At 53.9% G+C, this 21,668-nt stretch overlaps 1 protein-coding gene across 43 annotated transcripts in view; it reads right to left on the reverse strand.

The window, feature by feature from the left end:
• Positions 1-21,668, reverse strand: part of CHST15 (carbohydrate sulfotransferase 15) — a 100,496-nt gene that overhangs the window by 19,427 nt on the left and 59,401 nt on the right. For 38 of the 43 annotated variants that reach the window (XR_014827121.1, XR_014827110.1, XR_014827111.1 and 35 more), the window contains 2 exons: positions 7,724-7,880; positions 573-720 (listed from right to left, as the gene is read on the reverse strand). Coding sequence is in view for 22 of the 43 variants with exons in the window: in XM_005671541.4 (XP_005671598.2) it covers positions 573-720; positions 7,724-7,880 (305 nt within the window). In the remaining 21 variants the exon portion in view is untranslated. Of the gene's footprint in view, positions 1-572; positions 721-3,037; positions 7,881-21,668 lie in introns of all 43 variants that reach the window. The other 5 variants (XR_014827126.1, XR_014827127.1, XR_014827128.1 and 2 more) reach the window with 1 other exon arrangement.

Genomic DNA, 21,668 nt, shown 5'->3' on the forward strand with positions numbered 1-21,668 from the left:
GCACCGTCCAGGGGTGCCACTTCACACCATGGCTGGCAACCCGGCCTGTTGCCATGAAGTGCCACTCGGGTGGGGGGTGGCATCCTCTGGCTGGGGCAGGCTCCCCCCTCCCAGAAGCCATGACCAGCAGCCCAAACCCAGCCACACGGCGCTGCCTCCACTGGTCCCCAGCAAAGCTGAGCCATGCATTGAGCTGTCCCTTCCCTCCTTCAGGCCCTGTGGCCTCTGCCAGCCGGTCCAGCTGCCCAGACAGCCTGTCCACCCTCAGGAAGCAGCTCACACTGTTCCTTCCGCGACTCCTTCAGCAACTGGGCGAACCTCCCCCGACACCATTCTCAGCTACTCGGTTACTTGAGCCTCGGCTTCTCCTCTCCCTCCACCAGACCAGCAGCTCGCAAACAAGAGGAGAGGGCAGACACCCCTCCCCACACGGTACACAAGGCACGCCCCCCAGGGGACAAGGCGGTGCTTTTCAAACAGGTACTGAGCGGCTCAGCCCCGCCACAGCCCCGGCTCGGCTCGGGGAGTCTGCTCGGGGCTCAGAGAGCCAGTGCCTGGCGTGACATCCGTACCGAGGCTGAGGAACTGGAAGACCCTGTGCATGGTGAACTTGACGTTGGAGGCGTGGTCTTCCAGGCGCAGAATGAGGAACTGTTCTTTATCGAAGACGGTGAGCCAGTCCAGGAGATACACAGCGTACAGCCCGACCTGCAGCCTCACCTGGGACCAAAAAAGAAGGCAGGCGTTAGCCCGGGAGTGGCTCCGCCAGCACCACAGGCACTTTTCCAAACATGCTGCACACGTCTTGTAAGCCAACAAGCAGAAAGTCCGAGCAAACAGTCCCCTTCAGAAGGTGGATTTTAAATGCCGCCCATTCTCACTTCCCTATAAGGGCTTGTGCTTCTCACACGAGGATTCCCAGACTCAGGGCCACCGAGTCCCCAGGACAACCCTTAGGCGGCCCCGCACTTCATAGCGGGGACTCGGGTAGAAGTGGAGGCCAAGGTTACACCCACCAATGGTGCCCATGTTCTTGGCACAGAATCCTGGCTGCCTCTGCTCCTGCGCCCAGCACACCACCGCCCTGAGAACAGCTGCCGATGCCCCCCAACGAGCCATGTGAGAGAACCACAAAATTCGTGTCTCCACAGGGACATCCGTGGCCTTGAGCGCGTGCACACATCCCCGTATGAGCAGCTGTATGAAGCCGTCCCTCCACCTGCATGTGGGGGTCCTCCTCCTCCTGTGCCGTCTCAGCGAGCCCGTGTGCTGAAGCACTAACCTTACCCTCACCCTCAGCTCCTGCAAGGTGACCTGGAGGCCCCCTGGGATGTCCTGTCTGATAAGAGTGTCTTGCTTGCCTGGGAGGGTCCGGCCCCTGGGATGCTCTAACAGCGTGAGTTATGATGGGGACTCGGGGCCACAAAGCCTCCGCCTGACCTCCAGGAGGCACGGGGCAGGAGGGGTCAGGCAGGTGGGTGGTCCCCAAGGAACACTGCAGACACCAAAGGCTTGGGTGGGCTTCCCTGGCTGGCAACATCCTGCACGTGCCGTCCACAGGCTCCTTCCCTTGGCCGATTTTAATCCGTATTCTTTCCCTGTTGTGAGTGTAACAGCCAGCACTGTGTTCTGTGACCCCCTCCAGGGAACAAGTGCACCCCAGAGGGCTTTGGGGGACATACCCCCAACTTGCGAATGGTGTTAGGAGGGACCGCGGTCTTGGGGACTGATTCCTCTAACTTTGTTGGCTCCAAACTGTTGGCAAAGCTCCAAAAAAGAAGGGGCCCTTCCTTCCCCTCTGCTCTGAGGTCCCCGAGTCCTCAGGGCCCCGCTCCACATCTGCCTACGGCCCCGCCTCCCTGTGCTCTTCCCCGAAGCTTCGCATCCCTGCCTTCACCCTCGCCTCTCTGTTCAGGCCACATCAGGGCCTGCCTGGCACTGTCCCAGCGTCCCCTCTGGAGCCCCTGTCTCTAGTCTCCACGTGTGAGCTTCCCAAACTAACAGCCTGGCCACGGCCGGCCCACACTCGGGGCCTCACTGGCTCCCAGTGCGAGGAGTCCCTGGTCGGACTGGACCCACCCCTCCCACGTGGAGCGCCTCCCAGCGCCCAGTCTCACTTCCTGAAGCAGACACTACACATCCTGTTCCTTCTCCTTCCCGCCTTGACCTTGAACTCCGCGGGGCAGGGACCAAGCTCTTCCATCATCCCAGCCCAGCGAGGCCGCAAGCCCTGGCACGTGAGCGTTTCTCGGGTAGAAACTGCTGAACGCAGTGGCAACAATGAGAGGGTGCCATGCTTGACAAAATATGTACAGACACTAGCCAGTTTCATCTCTCGCTATTCTTTTCCCATTTCACTGTTTTTCTAATGGCATGGGAGGCTGCGGAGGAAGAGAAACAATTAGTGGGGGAGAAGCGGGCTCCCAAATTCATTAGCTGCCTCCAGCCCCCAGGCTGCTGCTACCTTAGACGCCAGAGCATAAAGAGACCTCAAGCTGGGCCACAGCGAAGAGAAAATGAGTACATGCCAGCCTTGGAAATAAATACACGTGTCGCCTCCAACATAGACAAACCGCTGCGAGAATGTCTTAAGTCACGGGCCTCACGGAGCTTTCCAGTTCTCCGTCGGGCTCGGGAGCCAGCCCCCTCCCCTGGAGGCCCAACCCGAGGAGGTGCATCTCCTCCAGAGACCCCACCTTTGCTACTGAGAACATTCTAGAAGGAAAGGAGCTGGATGTGTATGGAGGGACGAGGGTGTTCCATCCCTGCACCTGGCCACGGGTGACCATACTTCCCTGAGAGTGTGTCTGTGTCCTTGCGGAGCCCCTTCCGCTGCTGGCCCACTCCTCCCACGGAGAGCCTCCTTCACAGGAGGGCTGGTCTGACAGGGAAGGGCTGGCCGGGGCAGGGGGCAAGTCTGAGGGGGCTCTGGGGTGGGGGGGCACGCTCCCCTGCCCCCGAACACTCCCTCTCCGGCTCAGTCCGCCCCCCACCTCCCACCCGAGACCCCTAACCAGTCAAGGAAAGTGCCAGTCACCTCAAGTGACAGTTCCTGGGGCAAGGAGCATCACTTCCACCGCCTAAGACAGGTCCGCCCAGAATCCTTTTCCCTCATCGGTCCCCAGTATCGGCCAGAGAATCAAAATGGAATAAACACAGGAAAGCTTTTAGGGGAAGTGACCAAGATATTTACAATTTTAAACATCGGAGCCGAGAGACGCCTTCGAGGTTATCTGCTCCAGGGGACCCCTGACGGAGAAACAGTGGCCCAGGGAGGGGCGGGGGCCTGACCAGGATCAGTGGGGAACATCCTTGCACTTGGGGCCTGTCCGCCCCCACCCCAAACAGCCGAGGGGCCACTGCAGGCATCCCTTGACAGGCACCGAACCTCTCTGCGCCCCGCTATGGATTAGGGGGACTCTCCACCCAGCCTCTCCACTAGTTTCACACACACCTCGTTCATTCGTTCGTTCATTCTGCAAATAATCTAGCGCATCCTGCAGGCCAGGTACCCCACTAAGCAACAGTGACGCGTTGCTAAGTAACAGACGTGGCCCCTGGCCATGCGGAGCTTGTAATCTCGTGGAGACAGAGCTAAACTGCTGAAGAAACCATCACCTATGATCGCCAGCGGTGACATACGCTGAGGGAAAACCAAGAGGGCAGCGAGAGAGAAAACAGAGATCAGATAAAAGACCCCACAGACAAGGGGACCTTCGACAACCAGGAAGGAGGAGCGTGACAGGCTCTGGGACAAGGCCTCTCCAACCTGCGTCACAGCACACCCACCTAGAGGGCTGTGCTCAACAGGCTGGTGGGCCCACCTGCAAAGGTCCTGACTCTTGGGTCTGGGGCTCCACCTGGGAGTGTGCGGTTCTGACAAGTTCCCAGGGATGCTGTGCTAGTGGTCCAGGGACCACACTTGGCAAACTGATGCTGTGAGGCATCAGTCTGAGGACCTAGCAGGAGGGGGCAGGGATGGAGAGGAAGGCGGGGCCGCCTCGCTCGTGTGCTCAGGGACAGTGAGTGTCTTGGGCAGGGCAGGGCCAGGATCCTCGGATGTCTCAAAAAGACTGTCCTCCCTGCGCTGCAGTTGGGCTGGGATTCACAACTGGAGGGAACTTTGCTTTTCTCATGTCACAGTGACCGCCCCCCCACCTCCCCGCCCCCAAGGAGGGTCTCCAACTGCCCCCACCTGCCTGGCAGGAGCTCTCCAGAGACTGAAGGGTCACAGTCTGCAGGATGTAACAGCCCCTTCATCCTGTGTGTGGACCCTGCCCTAGGACCTCGCTCTGACCAGAGGCGCCTGCTAAGCTACTGCCTAGCCATCCTCAGCAAAACACGAAACTGAATTAAAAAGCGCATGCCTCTTGCCCATTCAAATCTTTGTTTTTAGGAGCCAGATAGGGAAGGCGGAAGCGCCGTGAGTTTCATCAGAGGCCATGGGACCTGGGACTGAACCCTGACCTCCTGTCATGAGCCACGCGGCTCTGGGTGGAAGTGTTAACCTCTGCGAGCCTCCGTGACATCTGCAAAGTGGGCGCAGATTTCTCGGGAATGGAGAGGACTGAACAAGATGACGCCCTGGAAGAACTTAGAGGTGCCCCTTGTCCCCTCTCTACCAGGAAGGACAGAACTGGACATCACTCCAGACCGTGACGGGCCTGGAGACGGCACCAGAGCATTGGCTGTCCCAAAAGTTGCTAAAACTGACACGGATGGAGTAGGCACAGACAGTTGCAGAAGTCCCAATTAAGGGACCATAGATAAAGAGGGAAACTTAGGGGACTTTGGGAGATCACTGTAAGTGAGTACATTGCTCAAAAAAGCCATCAGCACGAGGCAGCCTTGCTTGACCAGTGGAGGCGTGAGAACTGCCTCAGGTGGTTGGTGGGCGATGGGATGAGCCCTTCATCCAGATTCCGACGGAGGGCAGGAGTTCGAGCACCGCCCTTCTGCTGATTTGAATACACGCCTTAGCGGATACCCAGGAGGAGCTACTCCTCCCAGAAAGGAAGAGGGGGGCTTTTGCGACCCCCACTCCCCTTGGAGGATAAACTGTAGCCCACTGGGTCCTCGGGGCAGAGCTTCTGTGCCTGCCCGCGTGCATCTCTCACAAGTGTCCTATCTTAATAAACCTATTTCTTGCCTATCACTTTGTCTCTCGCTGAATTCCTTTTGCACAGAGGCATAAAGAACCTGAACCTCGATGAGTCCAGACACAGGGTGAATGATTCTAATTTAAAACCGTGGGTTCTTGTCCCAATCTGGGTTTAGGCCGGGTTCGAGTCCCGGGCACGTGGGTTCACGTCCCAGCCTGCGTTCCGGCCGGGTTCAGGCCGTGAGTGCCGTCAGTTTGAAAACTAGCCCCCGCTGCCCATGGGTTCCCACAGGTACTTGCCTCACCACATGGGCCACCGGAGAAACTCTCAAGTCCTTTTCCTCCGTCTTGTCACTTTTCTACACACTCGCGTTAAGACACCATATGAGCCCGAGTTTCAACCACCCCTGAACTCCTCCCAACTGCACGTTCCTGTGCTTGTGTGCTAATAAGCACATGACAACAAACTGATGTTTGCTTTTTTCTTTTTTTTTTAGGGCCGCACCTGCAGCATATGGAAATTCCCAAATGGTCTAGGGGTTGAATTGGAGGCGCAGCTGTCGGCCTACGCCACAGTCGTGGCACTGAGTGAGGCCAGGGATCAAACCTGTGTCCTTAAGGACATTGCGTCTGTCCTAAGATGGGCAGAGGAAAGAATTATTTCTCCTCCCCGCCACATGAATACACCCCGACTCTAATCCTTAGCACAGCCTGGGAAAGCGGCGTTATTACCCACTTTTATGATGAAGCAACTGAGTCTCTGAGAAGCAAAGCCAACTGCCCAGAGTCACCCAGCGAGTAACTACCTGCCCCCTGGGAACTGAACTACCACCACTGCCTGGCTCCAAACACCACTCCTTCCACCCTCCACGCCAGCCAGGCTGGGCCGATCTGGAGCTCTGTCTGCATCGTCCGGCTGAACATGAACTCCCGCAGGACAGCCTGACATCCTGCCTGCTGCCTCCGGGCACCCTGCCAGGTAAGACCGCCCAGGGAATGAAAGTGGACATGGCCCTGCGGACACAGACCTCCTGGGTCCCCCGTTTCTTATTCTTAGGAAATGAGCCTCATTCAGCGGCCATAACCCTCCCTGAGTCCCTAGGGACAGGTTCTGACAGGTGCTGATCCAGGAAGGGAGGGGACGCAGAGACCAGGGAGGAGCAGGCAAGGTCCTTCTCCCTGGCTTCTCTGCACCCTAAACACAGTCACCTAAAAGCTAGAGATTAGGTACCCTGAGCACGGCGGCCTGTGGGTTAAAGACAATCAGCACGTGAGGCTTTTCGGGAACTTCCTCGTTTGTTCTAACCTCTGATCCATACGCCCTTTCTCCAGTTCTGTTACTCCAGGCAGTCGCCCGGAACACCAGCATCGGATCAGACGGAGATACCCCGACCCCAGCCTGGACGACTAAGGTTCCCCCAAAGAAGGGAGAATGTGTTCACCTCCAACCTGGACTCTTGTCCAGAAACCTGTTTTCTCCTTTTAACTCTTAAACTTCCCGCAGTCCTCCCCAATGGGGGACACAGTCTTTAGGGCATTAGCCCGCCGTGACCTTCCTTTGCCTGGCAAAGCAATAAAGTGATCTCTTTCTCCTTCACCCCAAACTCTGTCTCTGCATTTCAATTCGGCACCTGCAGATGGAGGCCGAATTCCGGCAACAATAACAACGGATGCGGAATGAACCGGATCCAGAATGAACCGTCTGGACCTGGAACCCCACCCACCTGGACGGTCCCTAGCCTCGCCTCAACCAGATCTAATCACAGGGCACGCTCAGCAGAGGGCCTGTCCCTATGCCAAGCCGTGGGGAATTTGCCATTAACAGCTTATTTTGCATAAAAAAAGGACAAGGGAGTTCCCTTTGTGGCTCAGTGGTAACAAACATGACTAGCGTCCATGAGGACGCAGGTTCGATCTCTGGCCTCGCTCAGTGGGTTAAGGATCTGGCGATGCCATGAGCTGTGGTGTAGGTCACAGAAGAGGCTCAGATCTGGCGTGGATGTGGCTGTGGTGTAGGCTTGGGGGCTGCAGCTCCGACTGGACCCCGTCCCTGGGAACGTCCATGTGCCGCGGGTGTGGCCCTAAAAAAAAGAGGGGAAACAAAACAAGGACAAGAAATGTGCAGCTATATTCCTGAAGGTAAACAAGAGCAAAGCGAAGAGGGAGCAACGGAAAATATTTTTCCACCGTGACCTTGTGCAAGAAACCCTGAAAGTCGCTAGTGGATAATGTTTTACACCAGCAAAAACAATCCACTATTAGAGAGAATGCTCTTAAGATGATCAGAGAGCTGGGTCCTCACATCTGCGGATCCTAATTACAGGGTGTGTTTTCAGAGCCGCACTAAATAGTCATCTCCCTAACTGCGCCCTCATTCTTCCGTAGGGGGAGGAGAGAGCATTGTAACTGGGAAGAAAGCAGGCTGCCCGCTGAAAGCGCCCAGCAGCTTCCAGTTTTTAAACCACGCCTATTTGTTTTGCATTCGCCACCCCAAGGTCCGGGGAAAGGCATCTGCACACTAAAACGCTCCTCTGCGTAGATGCTAACATCCTGGTCCACAAGGATCCCCTCGCCCAACAACCACAGAGCAGGCGCTGGGGGGCGGGGGGGGGGGCTACGCACAGGCATCGCATTGTTGAGGGTGTTGTTGTAGACGCAGGCGCGCAATGAATAATCCAGCATGCAATTTTCAAACAGCTGCAGCGCCTCTGTCACTTTTTCATGGAAGTCATCTGCCGATTTATTTGAACTTGCAAAGTAGAGATAGTCTGAGTACAACCTGCGAATAAAACAAATGGATATTTTTACCACCGGGAATGTGAAACCTCGCACCGAGTGACAATGGGAATCAACAAGCAATTACCTTATCTAGTTCGGTTCATTAAAACACCGCCTTTCCGCGTGTTCCCCGACAAACGCGCCACTTCTAACACCCCAAGACACCTCCCCACCCTTCACGGGGCTGCCCAAGCTCTCCTGAACTCAGACACGTCTACACTGGCCCCAGACAAGCCACCACTGGTAGGATTTTCTTTTTCTGGTTCTTTCCAGCCACCTCCGGCAGCGGCTGGTTTCACAGGAACAGTGAACTTGGAAATAACACTGGCTTGCAAAGATCGTGCCACGGCAGAGAGAGACCATGAAAACTGGATGCTTCTCCGCTGGGGGGAACATCTGTCGCTCTCCGTATCACAGCTCGGCGTGGCACGCCGAGCCCTTTCCGCAGACAGTTCTACCACGACGCTGAAAGGCATCTTTCTGGTTGGTAGGGGCCTATTTCTTAACACAATGTAAAATCACCCCCACGTGTGCATGCAGACACCTGTGGGCCTGCATGTGTGTCCACACACACACACACACACACACACACACACACACGGATCTGCTCACACAGACCCCGGCACGCATGTGTAACAGTGTTTGCACACAGCAGCTGACAGTGCTTCTCTTTGACCAAACTGAACTCAGGTTCCTCCAAACCTTCTTCCCAACCTGACCTTGACTTTTATTTTATTTTACTTATTTTTAAAAATTTTTTGATCACCCCTCAGCATATGGAGGTCCCAGGTCAGGGGTCAGATCCGAGCTGCAGTTGTAACCTACACTGCAATGGCAACTCTGGATCGTTGAACCCACTCTGTTGGGCCTGGGATTGAACCTGTACCTAGCATGGCAGAGATGCTGCCTCAGATCCCACTGCACCACAGAGGATACTCCTTCACCTTTTTTTTTTTGCTTTTTAGGGCCTCACCCCTGGTACATGGAAGTTCCCAGGCTAGGGGTTGAGTCAGAGCTACAGCCGCCAGCCTACACCACAGCCACAGCAACACCGGATCCTTAACCCACTGAGAGAGGCCAGGGACCGAACCCACATCCTCATGGATCCTAGTAGGGTTCATTAACCACTGAGCCACAAGGGAACTCCTCGACCTTGACTTTTTTTTTGCCCAATTAAAGCAGGAATCGTGCTTGGTTGGTTTATACAGAATCCCCCGCCTCTGCTGTTTCCTCGTAGTGACTTTCCATCCATTGACCCACACCCCCTTTGGCTGTAAGTTTCCACTTTTCCTCGTTGTCTTTGGAGCAGAACCTCATCTTGTTTCCCCACTGCAAGGCCCTGCCACAGTCCTGAATGAGGGCGCCCTCGCATTCTTTAACACGTGTCAGTCATTATCTATCTTGCTTTTTTTTTTAACAAATTCTCTGCAAATATATTTCACTGGACTTTCAACATTACAAACAGCATTTTTTTTTTTGCTATTAGATACTTCTTTTCTTATATCAAATAAAAAGTAAAGCAAAATAAGTTACACACAGTAATAAGCACATCTTTCTTTTAAAGTTTTTGCCTCTGATCTTCCCCATGGCCTTAGCTTCTGACCCCAGGCCCGCTCTCTCCCCTGTACTCTAAGTACTACAGCGAGGAGGTGTGTGGCATTAAATTCATCTGTCAAACAGGAAATAATTGTGCTTTCCTCATAAGGTACAAACAAGATCATCCATACAAATCCCAGAGGTGACCTTCGTTATCAGCTTCTTATACATTCTTCCAGAAATTTTCAATGCCTATTCAAACGTATGTCTGCATATAATGTACCACAGTCTACGGGGTGGGATCAGAGGAGACATCTATTACCACAGCACTTGTCCGACGGTGTAATTCGGGGGAAACATGGACCTCACAGAGGTCGCAAAGGAGGGACCAACACCTCGGCCCAACCTAAACCTCGTTCCGTGGTGGCCCAGTCATCTTTTCTTTAACAGAACTTCTTCCGAGCCGTGAGTTTCCTAGCTCTTCCTCTCCCTTGTCTCTGCTGGCAGAAAGGGTAAGTCTTCATTGATTTGAGTTTTGGAAAATTCCCCCTTTGTTTCTGTCCAACACCTTTTTCTTCATCCACCTGCTGGGGCTCCCGCTGCTCTGCCCCAGGCCGCTTGCTCCCACACAGCCCCAGCTGCCCAGGGAAAGCAGGCTCATGGGGCCTGGGCCCCGGCTTCGGGCTGCCACGGTTCTCTCTCTCTCTCAGCCCCATACCTTCTGTTCCCCCAACTTCTCCACCCTGGCTCCCCTCTTTCCAGCGGAGGAAATTCAGCCAATCCTATCAGGTCCCCGCGTGCTCGGGGACGGCAGCTCTGCGCGGCTGGGAGGCTTCCGTCCTGGCCACGCTCATCCCTGCCGAGACAGCGGTGCCTGCAGCACAGGACGGCGGCAGCCCCTCCTCCGGCGCCCTCGCCTCTCATCCCAGCTGGAGTCCGAGTCGCAGATTTCCTAACAAGCAGGGCAGCGCGTGGCACCCTCAGCCATCCCCACCCCACCCCACGGAGGACACCTCTGAGAAGTCCTGAGATGTTGGCACCTGCCCACACACAGACGGCCCGGAATCCGCACCCACCCTGGAGGGAGCGCCGCGGACACGCCGCCGGGTGGGCCAATGCTCCGAAAGGACGTGCTTCGGGACCAGCTGCCAGACACCATCCTCCCCCAGATCCCCATTCAGCCGGATACAGGCCCCGGGGGACGCGACCTCGGTCCCTTACAGGGGTCCCCCCACATCGGCTGTGCTGTTTTCCCCTCTTCAAGAACAGGACATCTAGCAAGCCTGAAACACGGCGTCTGTCACGGCAGGGTCAGAGTATGACCGAGGGGCTGATGGACAAACGCCCAAATCAGGTTTGCACGGAGCTGTGCTTGTGCACGGGCACCTGGCAGCCAGGGGCCTGACGGGGTCCTTCCCGGCCCGCACACTTCCTATGGGAGCTGTCGACACTTCGGCTTTGCTGCCCAAGAAAGGCGCCCATGCAGAGCGACCCAGGCCTCTGAAACCGCCGTCAAATCTGCATGTAAATGGAAGTTCAAGTGCAGAGCTCCGACCGAGGACTCGCACACAACCAGCCAAGCTGGTTGCTGGAACTGGAATTCCACCACATAAATACCTGAAAACCCAACCATCGTCTCAAACGTTCCACACTGAAGTTAATTTGTGGTAATGGCATTTCTTGTAGACGTCTGGCTCATAAATGGAACAAGAGCCTCTGGAGCTGGCTTCATTTTAAACACAAAAGTGACTTCATGAAGAATCTGCTGATGCCATGCAATTCTTTAGAGATCAAGAAGTAATTCCAGGGGACAAACTGAGACATGTCCAGTGGTCCAACCGGGCCCGCCCAGCCCCTCCCGGGTGAGAATACTGATTTTCATCTGTTTGGGGTGCAGTGAAATGAACCCAGACCCCTACCTTCTGTGAATCAGGTTCATGACCTCTAGAACCCGGCCAGGCCCACTTCCTCGGCAGGGTAAGGGGAGACTTCCCCAGCCCTTCAGTCGCCCAGGGACCCTGGATGCACCCACAGGATGGGTGGTGGGCTTCCCTAGAGGCCTTGCACAAGCTGGGATGTGGGTGTGACAAGTCCTTCACGCCCTGTTTTGTCAGCAAACACCTGAGTGTGGACTTTACTCACCATAACGACGGCCACCCTCCCCCATTTGGACTCTGGAGATTCCCCCCAAGATACACCCAAGTCCTAACCCCCGGTACCTGCAAGCAGGATCTTATTTGGAAATAGAGTCTTTGCAGCTGTAATTACGTTGGATTCAGAGTGGGCCCTAAATCCAAGGACTGGTGGAGAAGGGGGAACCCTCCTACACTGTTGCTGGGAATGAAAATTGGTGCAACCACTAGGGAAAACAGTATGAAGTTTTCTTAAAACACGACAAAATAGAACTACCATATAATCCAGCAATTCTACTCCTGGGCATCTATCCAGAGAAAACCGTAATTCAAAAAGATACATGCACCCCAAATATTCACTGCAACACTACTTACAATCGCTAAGACATAGGAGCAACCAAAATGTCCATCGACAGAGGAATGGACTAAGAAGATGTGGTACATGGGAGTTCCTGTCGTGGCTCAGTGGTTAATGAATCTGACTAGGAACCATGAGGTTGCGGGTTCGATCCCTGGCCTTGCTCAGTGGGTTAAGGATCCAGCGTTGCCATGAGCTGTGGGTTAGGTCACAGACACGGCCCGGATCCTGTGTTGCTGTGGCTCTGGCGTAGGCTGGCAGCTACGTCTCTGATTAGACCCCTAGCCTGGGAATCTCCATATGCCACGAAAGCGGCCCTAGAAAAGGCAAAAAGACAAAAAAAAAAAAAAAAAAAAAAAAGAAGAAGAAGAAGATGCGGTACATGTATACAGTGGAACACTACTCAGCCATGAAAAAGAACAAAATAATACCAGTGGCAGCAACATGAATACAACTAGAGATTATGATACTTTCTTCATACGTGAAGAAAGTCAAGGACAAATACCATATGCTATCACACGGGCTTCCCCAGTGGCTCACATCATACGATATCACTTATATGTGGAATTCAATAAAAATGATACAGACAAACTTATTTACAAAACAGAAACAGACTCACAGACATAGAAAATTAACTTACGGCTACCAAAGGGGAAAGCAGGGGTGGTAGGAGAGATAAATTAGGAGTTTGGGGTTAACATATACACACCATTATAAATAAAATAGATAATCAATAAGGACCTACTTTACAGCACAGCAGGGAACACTACTCAGTACTCTGTAATGACCTACAATGAAAAAGAATCTGAAAAAGGATGGATACATGTCTATGTATACCTGAATCCTTCTGCTGTACACCCGAAACTAACACAACACTGTAAATCAACTGTACTGTAATATAAAATAAAAATTAAACTGATGGAGTTCCTGTTGTGGCTCAGAGGGTTAAGAACCTGACTAGTATCCATGAGGACTCGGGTTTGATCCCTGGCCTTGCTCAGTAGGTTAAAGGATCTAGCGTTGCTGTGAGCTGTGGTGTGGGTCGCAGATGCAGCTCGGATCTGCTGTGGCTGTGGTGTAAGCCAGCAGCTGCAGCTCCAGTTCGACCCCTAGCCTGGGAACTTCCATATGCCGCAGATGCAGCTCGCCCCAGAAAAAAAGTGAAAGAAAGAAAAAATGTTTTTAAAAAAAGAAGAAAATAAAAGTTAAGAAGAGGGAGGTGAGGCCAGGAACACATGGGGAGAAGGCCATGTGAAGACAGGCAGAGACCGAAGTGGTGTCTACAGTCCAGGGTTTCAGAAGCCACTGGAAGCTGGGAGGGACACGTGGAACAGACCCTCCCTCAGAGCCTCTGGAAGCAACCAGCCCTGCCGGCACCTTGAATTTGCACCTCTGGCCTCCAGAACTGTGAGAGAGTATTTATTTGTTGTTTTAAGCCACAAGTTTGTGGTCATTGGTTACAAAAGCTTCTAAGAAACTAAGGCAGGTTCTGAACTCAAATTCCTGAGGATTCATTTCTGCCAGCACCCCTCTCTCACCCTGAGACCCTAGAAGAGTGACCAGAGTGTGCAGGACGATGGCCATGTGGCCAGCTTTTCCGCAGAGAAATAAGAAGGAAAAGCAAGAGTTCCTGCTGCTGTGTGGCGGAGGCAGCAGCATCTCTGAAGTGCTGGGACGCAGTTTCCATCCCAGCCCAGCACAGAGGGTTAAGGATCTGGCGTTGCCGCAGTTGTGGTTGCAGCTGCTGCTGGGATCTGATCCCTAACTTCCATATGCCGTGGGGCACCAAAAAAAAAGGAAGGAAGGAAGGAAAAGCAAAGCAGGATCCGGACTAACAGGCAGGGAGGGTTCGTCCAGAACCAGGCAGGCACTTCCTAAGAATGTCTCTTCAACAAACAAGGCTCTGATTTCGCCACAAACTCTCTGGGTAAGAAGAGTCAGATGATGCCCTCGGATGAGTGCACGCCGTGTGGAGGGATTAAAAGCATTCAGAAACGTTGAGAAGGACAGCAAAAAGATCAGAACCAGGTATCCAAATGGACCTCAAGGAGCTGGACAAGGCACACTCAACGCAAAGAAACATAAATGTGCACATTTTAGTCTGTAAAGTCAACTGCACAATGATGAAGCAGGGGAAGGAGGTCAACCTGGAAAACAGATAAGGGGATTGGTTGACCCTAGGACATAATGAATCATCGCTGCAGGGACACCGCTGCCACCTCGGGATGCATTAATAAAGGTATGGCATTGAGAATGTGGGAGGGTGTCGCTCTGCTCCACCCTGGCAGGTCAGAGACCCAGGTATGCTCTTTTCAGTACTGGGTGCCAGGCAGTGAGGGGAAAGGCGCTGTTCCATCTGGAGAAGCAAAAGTCAGCAGGAAGGACGCCAGCATCAACGGCTAAAAGGCTCTTCAGGGCTGGGAGAGGACAAGTCCCAGACTCCTAAAGGACTGACCACTGGGCAGAAGGTTCAGAAAGAGAGACTGATTTGATACAAGGGAACATCTCTCCAACGGGGGCAGTGAGCAGGATGTGAGCGGCCCCAGCGGCAGGAGCGGTCAAGGCCAGTGGGGACGAGGGCTCCGTGGCTGAGTGAGGGCAGCTGACCCTGACCCCCAGCCAGCCCTGAGCCTTGGTGCTGCCAACCCCCCTCCTGCTGAACCACCTCACTTTCTGACTCTCAAACCATCCCAAACAGATGGGTGTTACATTTGGCCAGGACTGTTTCCAACGGCAATTCCAAATATAAGTCCAAAGACATTCCGGGCCTTCTGTGCTGCGGTTATTTTAGAAGGCTGCCGGCGTGGCCCCGGGACGGCAGGCCTGCGCTCCTGGAGGTGAGGCGCCTTTGCCGTGCAGGGCAGGGGGCCCGGGACCCCAGCACTGCTGGGAAGGGGAGCGCGAGTGGATGTGGGGGGAGCCCCCTCAACCTGGTGCCTCTGGAAGGGCGCATGTCTCTTCCCACGGGGCCACAGGAGTGGCCATCGGTGACCTTGAAGGTCTCAAAGAGTAAGTCTGGAAGGTCATCCCAAGATCACAACTGAATTCACTCAACAGCCCCGGGGCACTGCTCTGAGCCCAGGAGAGCAGAGGTGATTATCACAAAAACAGGTGGCCTCCCTGAGCCAGGCTCACCTCAAGGTTGCCCAGGGTCAGCCCCCAGAATCCTCTTGGTGTCCGCCGCCAACAAGGCTGCTCATGGCTACTGAGGGCTGCCCTCACCAGGCCCTCTGCTCCATGTGGCATGTATATTTTCCTCCTGTGCTCCCATCCAGCCTTCGAGATGCACCTGTCTTACAGAGCTTCTCAAGGTCACGTGGCCAGAAGGCCCCAAGCTAGCCCAGGCCTGCCTGACCCAAAGCCCACAGACCCAACGGGACGTGGTCCCTGGCTTCAGAGTTTAGGAGTGGAGCCAGATCAGCAGCAGAACAGAGTGGGTCACTATTCTGGGTCACTAGCCATGTGAGCTGATGGTTTGGGGGTTTTGTTTAGAATTTTTTTTTAAATTGTTTTAAGTGCAGATGAGTGATTTGAAGGCATTACGTCAGCTCTGTTACAGAACTACATAAGTTACAGGAGACTGGAAAGCACGTACACACGTAATAGAGCAGGAAACATTCAGGACGAACAGGGGAGCAGCCCCGGCACAATCAGGAAACCCACACGTGTGTGCACGGAGCACCACGCCGGGCGTCTGCACACCACAGCAACAATGAACGGGTGTTCAGACATCTGTCATAATTCAGTCCTCACTTCCTGAGCTTCGACACTTGGAGAAGCTAAAATTCCTTGGTCATTGCAAGTAGCTCATTCAATTTTACCAGTTTACCTCTGCAGCGATGCTGGGCTTATTGATCTGATTGGCCTTCCCTCCAGGTGGGGGGAACCCTGCGGGTTTTACCCCAAAGGTCACCAGTTCGGAGAGACCACCCCTCATGGTTGGTTTCTCTTTTTGTCATATTTTTGTTCATACCATTTTAAAAACGAAATATAATCCACACACCGTAAAATTCACCCTTTTAAAAATCCGCAATTCAGTAGCTGTTAGTATATGCGTGACCTTACACGGCCACCAGCACCATCTAATTCCAGGACATTTTCAGCACCCCAGAGGGACTGTTGGCTTTAACCTGTCAGTCCCCAGAGGGGCCACTGTCAGCAGTTGCTAAGATCCCCAAGCCCAAAAGGCCCAAGGAAGCCTGAGCCTCAGTGTCAGGGCCGCGTGGCCAAGTGCAGGCTGTCGGAGGCCTGGAGCTGCGCCGTCTCCTGCCACGTACTGCCCACCCAGCAGACCTCTCAGAGAGCCATGTGTGGAGGAAAGCCCTGGGGCAGATGCCGAGGCTGGGGACAGAGGCTGAGGCTGGGGGCAGACGCCAAAGCTGGGGACGGCTGGGAGCAGCTGACAGCTCCTGGACCAGCTCACCCCAGGCCATGCTGGCCCCGGCTCCCTGTGCTCCCAGATTGCCCCCAGCTGGTGCTGTGAACAAATGGTCATCTTTCCTCACCAGCAGCTCCCAAAGTGGACACACCATCTTCCAGTCCACCGCCCATGAGAGCACAGGGCCCTGCGGCCTCCAGAGGGTCGAGCACACACGATACCAGAGCGACAGCTAGAGAGCCCTCGTTACTCTCCATCTGCTGGCATCCAGATCCAAAGCACTGGTCAATAACCCCCACCCTCTGATACAACGCCATCAATAATGATTATAGATATTTTTTCCTACAAGAAAAAAGTCATTTCATGTAGCTGGGAAGGAGGCCCTTTCATCCAATGACTCACAAACCGTGAACATCTCGTCACAAGGGACAGTGAAGCAGGACCAGCTAATTTGGAGGAAACGTCAGCGTCACCTCAGACTGTACCTGTAGGTGACACTGATGAGGCTCATTTTCTGCCAGAAAAGAACATCCAGGTTTGGGCCTAAAAAGGTCAATGGTGGCTGCCAAGCTTTGGGTTCCCCGGGGGCCACCTGGGCCGTGTCTTCTCCTCCGCTTGAGCACAAGCAGGATTCTGGGCCCACCTCTGTTTCTTCCTGAGCATCTGCTCTCGGGCCTTGGCGGACATCCAGGGGTGGTGGCAATGCCAAATACATCCTCCATTCTCAAGCCCCGTGTGGCTTACAAAGCACTGTCACATGATTCTGGTACCCGTTGTCTCTACAGGTGAAAAAGGCGCACAGAGGATGGGCTACCACTGGGTGAGGCCGCAGCAAAGCCAGGCCTGCTTCCCGCCGTGGGGGTCTTACTGCAGAGTGACGGCCACCAGTCCCCTGGCTGACCAGTGCGTGATAACCCGCCCTCGATAATCAGCCCCCCCAACTCTCCGTACCAGGTTCCCCAACTCCACCTGGAGGCCCAGCCTCGGCGCCCGGTGCCCCCACCACCTCTGCAGCCGCTGGCTCTTCTTCCCAGCCTTCCTTGCCCCACAGACCCGCCCTTTGCAAACAATCCATGTGGGAATGCTCGGGCCAGCCAGTGGCTTTGTAAACACTTCTCCCCAAAATAAACAGTGGTAAACACAGGGGAGTCTTCAGCACGATGGTTTTTCTCCCACCAGTAACGAGATGTGGGCCCTCCCTAGGTGGTCACTCCTGAACGGTCTTCAGAGACACCCGCAGACAGGCCCGCATGCCCTGGCCAGGGCTTGGCCAGCTCCCCCTTTCTGCCCTGGGCAGCTCACAGTGCAGCCCTATAAAGTGACCTCGTGCAAATTTGGGGGCCCATAGAAAGATGTGTCAATGACACCTGGACAGGCAGCTTCTGAGAAGCGAAAGCATGAATCCACCGGGAAATTAACAAGCGGCTTAGGACACTCGCTGCTGTCTTCCTCACAACTCAACGGCGGCTTGTGATCCTTAATCCTCCAAGTCAAGCCCACAAGAGGAAAAAGAGAAGCTAGCAGTGCTGGCAGCCGGGGTGGGGCGGGGAAGGGAGAAGGACCGGAAATCCATCATGACCTTGACAATTCTGTGCTGCCCCGCCCCCACTCTATCTCTTGCCCACAGGGAAGTTCTCCAAATTTCCCTTTGAGATAGTTACATTAATATTTAACCCATTCGTGCTAAGAACAGCCTGCTTTTTAATCCTCCTGCATATCTGTTACAGAGAACACATCACATGGCAGCAGCGTGCCAGGGCTCCTCTTCCGTCTGAGAACATGTCTCTGGCACCAAATTGGTACTTCCAGCAACCTGGAGAAGCTGGGCTATTTGGAGGAGGTTTTCGCCACCGGCTGAGTAGCTAGACTCTGAAGTCAGAGGTCCAACAATTCAAAACTGATGCAAAAGCATCCATGGGGAGTTCCTGCTATGACACAACAGGACTGGTGGTGTCTCTGCAGCACTGGGATGCAGGATCGATGCCCAGCACGGTGGGTTAAGGACCTTGCATTGCCACAGCTGTGGCATAGGCCGCCACTGCAGCTCGAATCTGTTCCCTGGCTTGGGAACTCCATATGCTGCGGGGCAGCCAAAAGAGAAAAAATAAATAAAAATCAAAAGCATAGATCGGGCTCAGCTCCTTGCTACACAGCAAGTCGCTGCCCTGGGTGAGCATCCTGCTCTCACCACTGAGGAGAGAGGGGAGTCCAGGCTTAGGCACCCGCACAGACTGGTGTCCTCACTGCTCGTGGAACTTTGCAGAAGTGGGAGCTGACCTGCCGATGGCTCACAGCTCAGTCCCTACACTGAAAAGACCTGCCCCACATAAGGTTAAGCCCCTTCAGGGCAGACACAGCCAATGGCTGGTGGGTGGGCGATGCCTCGTGAAAGGGCCACCGTGGCTACTTTGCTCCCATGGGGGTGGCTGAGAGCCCTGTTGTGCCTGCATCGTAGCTCAACTCCTCCATCGGTCTTTCCCGCTACCCTCTCAGGGTTGTCCCAAAATCACTCCCCAGGAACCTCCTACACACAAAAGGCCACCTCAGAGTCTGCATCCCAATGACTGACCTAAGACAGAGGTGAAAAGCTTGGATCCTCAGACCGGCATGGGATCAAATCTCAGTCTAGCCACTTACTAACCAGGTGACAGTGGACAGGTAACTTAACCCCCCTGAGATCACACAGCTCACCTGACACATCCTGACAACCCTTTCAGCTGCTTGCACAGTTCAAAGGAGGCAATGCCTGCAAGGGGCTTAGCACAGAGCCATTTGCAGTATGTGCTCAACTAGCACCAGGTCCCCTCCCTCCACTAGATGGGGACTCCAGGTGGGCCTCGGACAGGAAGGGCTTTGCTCCGCAGTGGATGCGGTGCATCTAGCACTTCAACGACGATGCTCCATCAATGCGAGTGAGGACATGAGGGCTCAGCTTGGTTACTGTTATCATTATTTGCTGCTACTTGGCTTAATAATACCAGCGAATAATAACAATATTTACCACTTGTCCAGCACTGTTTCAACATACTACACATATTAAGATCTATAATTCTCACAACCCTAGAGGTAGGACTATTTCCCCCCATTTCACCACTGAGGAAATGAGGCACAGAGAGGTTGACTAGCTTGCCCACAGTCACAGAGCCAGGAAGTGGCAGAGCTGGGATTTTCGAATCACAATGATCCTGGGTCCCTGCTCACCACCCACGCACCCCACCATCCACTCTGGAGATGGAGTGAAATTCTTCTGGACCAGCTGGCCCACATCCTGGCTCATCGTTCTGTCTGAATGACCAACTGCACATAAAGGGACATATTTCATTAAAAGCCGCATTCCTTCCATTCCTAGTTGATCTTCATAAGTAGAGTAAGTGTTTAACCAGTCCAGTGGGGTTGTTTTCAAAATCACTTCTAAAAGCAGGGGAAAGAAAATTCCCAAGGTTCCAAAGCCAAGGCATTTGGGTCAAAATCAAGGTCTCCTCTTAAGGGAACCGAGTCCTCTTCCCTTTTGACGCATCGTCAAACGACGGGACAACCAAGGGCTCCTGAGGCGGCTGTGTCTGGGGCTGTGCTCAGGCTACACGCAGAACTAAGACCAAGAGGCAGCGACGTCCAGGACAGATGGCACAGCACCCCTCTCCAAACAGCCCTTGGGCAGACTGTGCTGGGGCAGTTGACACCTTCGGCTGTTTCCCATAGTTTGTGGGGGCTGTAACCACCTCTGAATTAAGATCAAACTCTATCCACTGTCTCTCAAATGAAGAAGCAGGAGGCCAATGGAAGCTGAGTTGAAAGGTCTTTTCCACTTTTGAATTGAACCAATAAAGAAAACTCCTGCTTGTAACTGGTGGCTTCTCTTTAATTCACTAGGCCCACTTGGCCGAAGAACTTGAATTTTAAATTGTTATGATCTCTTGCACAGAGAAACTTACAACAGGAATTCGTGGCTGCCCTTTGGGGCCCTAATAACCACCCACCTACCTTCCACTATGCCCCCCTCTCCCCGAGAAAAATAAGGGGACCTGCTGTTTACAACCTTCTCTGGAAACTTTCAAGTGACGGCTTTGATTCTGCTGACAATTCCAACATTTCCAAACCCTCTACCCTTGATCAATTATAGAAAAAAGGCTAAAGGTAAACCTACAACTAGAAACACAAGTTCCTCCCCCTCCTCTCCCAGCCCGTCTGCAGAGGGAAAGAACAATTTGGTCCAATTCCACTGGCAACAAGCAACCCAGGGAACCTCCCACTCGCAGAAGTGCAAGGTCACGGAATGGCCCAAGCGGCTCACGGCTAGTTAGGCTAGTGGGGACTTGGGCCCCAAGTGTTTGTTTCTTCAAGAGTGACCTAAACACCCAATATTTATCATCCTTTCTGCTCGGGGTGGGAAACAAGACAACCATTTCAGAAAGGCCATGAGTCACAGGGTTCAAAAACGAAGTTCCTTTTGTTGCATATTTTCATAAATGTTTAAAAAGTAACAGAACAGCTGCAGCTGTCAGTAACCCACACAGAAAATATGCACATGCACACACACTCCCCGTGCCAGCACGTGGGGGCTCTGTCACCGCACATGGCACCACACAGGCTCTTCTTCTTCTTCTGGCTGTAAGGCCCTGGTTTGAGGAGGCCCCCTGAGAGCAGCAGGAGAACGCAGGTGGCAGGAACTTTTAAGATGGTCCCCAAGGTCCCTGCTCCTCGGTACTCACTCCCTGTGGTCTCCTCCCCTTCAGTGGGGCCTGGACCTGTGACTTGCCTCTTGTCAAGAGAATGTGACAAAGGGGATGAGCTGTCACTCTTGTGCTCAGGCTACAAAAGCTGCAGGCTTCCAGCTCAGGGTACAAAAGCTGCAGGCTTCCGACTTGGTAGCCGCCCTCTCCTTTGCTGGCTTTGATGGAGCCTTTGATTTTGGCGTGGCCCAGGGGCATGCCTCTAGCCAACAGCAGGCAAAGCATGGAGGCCCTCCTTCCAACAGCCCTTGGGGAACTGAATTCTGCTAACAACCACACGGGCAGATCCTTCCCCAGTCAAGCCTTCGGATGAGACCCTGCCCTGGTGACACCCTGACTGCACCCTTGGGAGAGACCCTGAAGCAGAGGATGCAGAGAGACAGTGTGAGACAGTAAGTGTGTTGTTTTAAGCTGCTGAGTTTTGGGGTGATTTGTCATGCAGCCGTAGATGACAGATACAGCAGGCAACTCCCCAACGGGGTCAGCTTCCAGATGAGGCCATTGCCACGGAACCTCGCCCTTCTCCTCTGCGCCATCACGTTCACACTATCACATTCATCGAGAGAGCCAATGCCTCGCTTTCCTGATGAAGAGTAGCTCTGGAGGGCAGGCTCCTATGCAGTCTGCTCCGCCCTGAGCATGGTGCCCAACACAT

This window comes from Sus scrofa, chromosome 14 (genome assembly GCF_054392235.1).
Source record: "Sus scrofa isolate SSC_HxYL_T2T_F1_AM1 chromosome 14, Sscrofa_HxYL_maternal_Yorkshire_Landrace_v2.0, whole genome shotgun sequence".
In the NCBI taxonomy this organism is placed as follows: Eukaryota; Metazoa; Chordata; class Mammalia; order Artiodactyla; family Suidae; genus Sus; species Sus scrofa.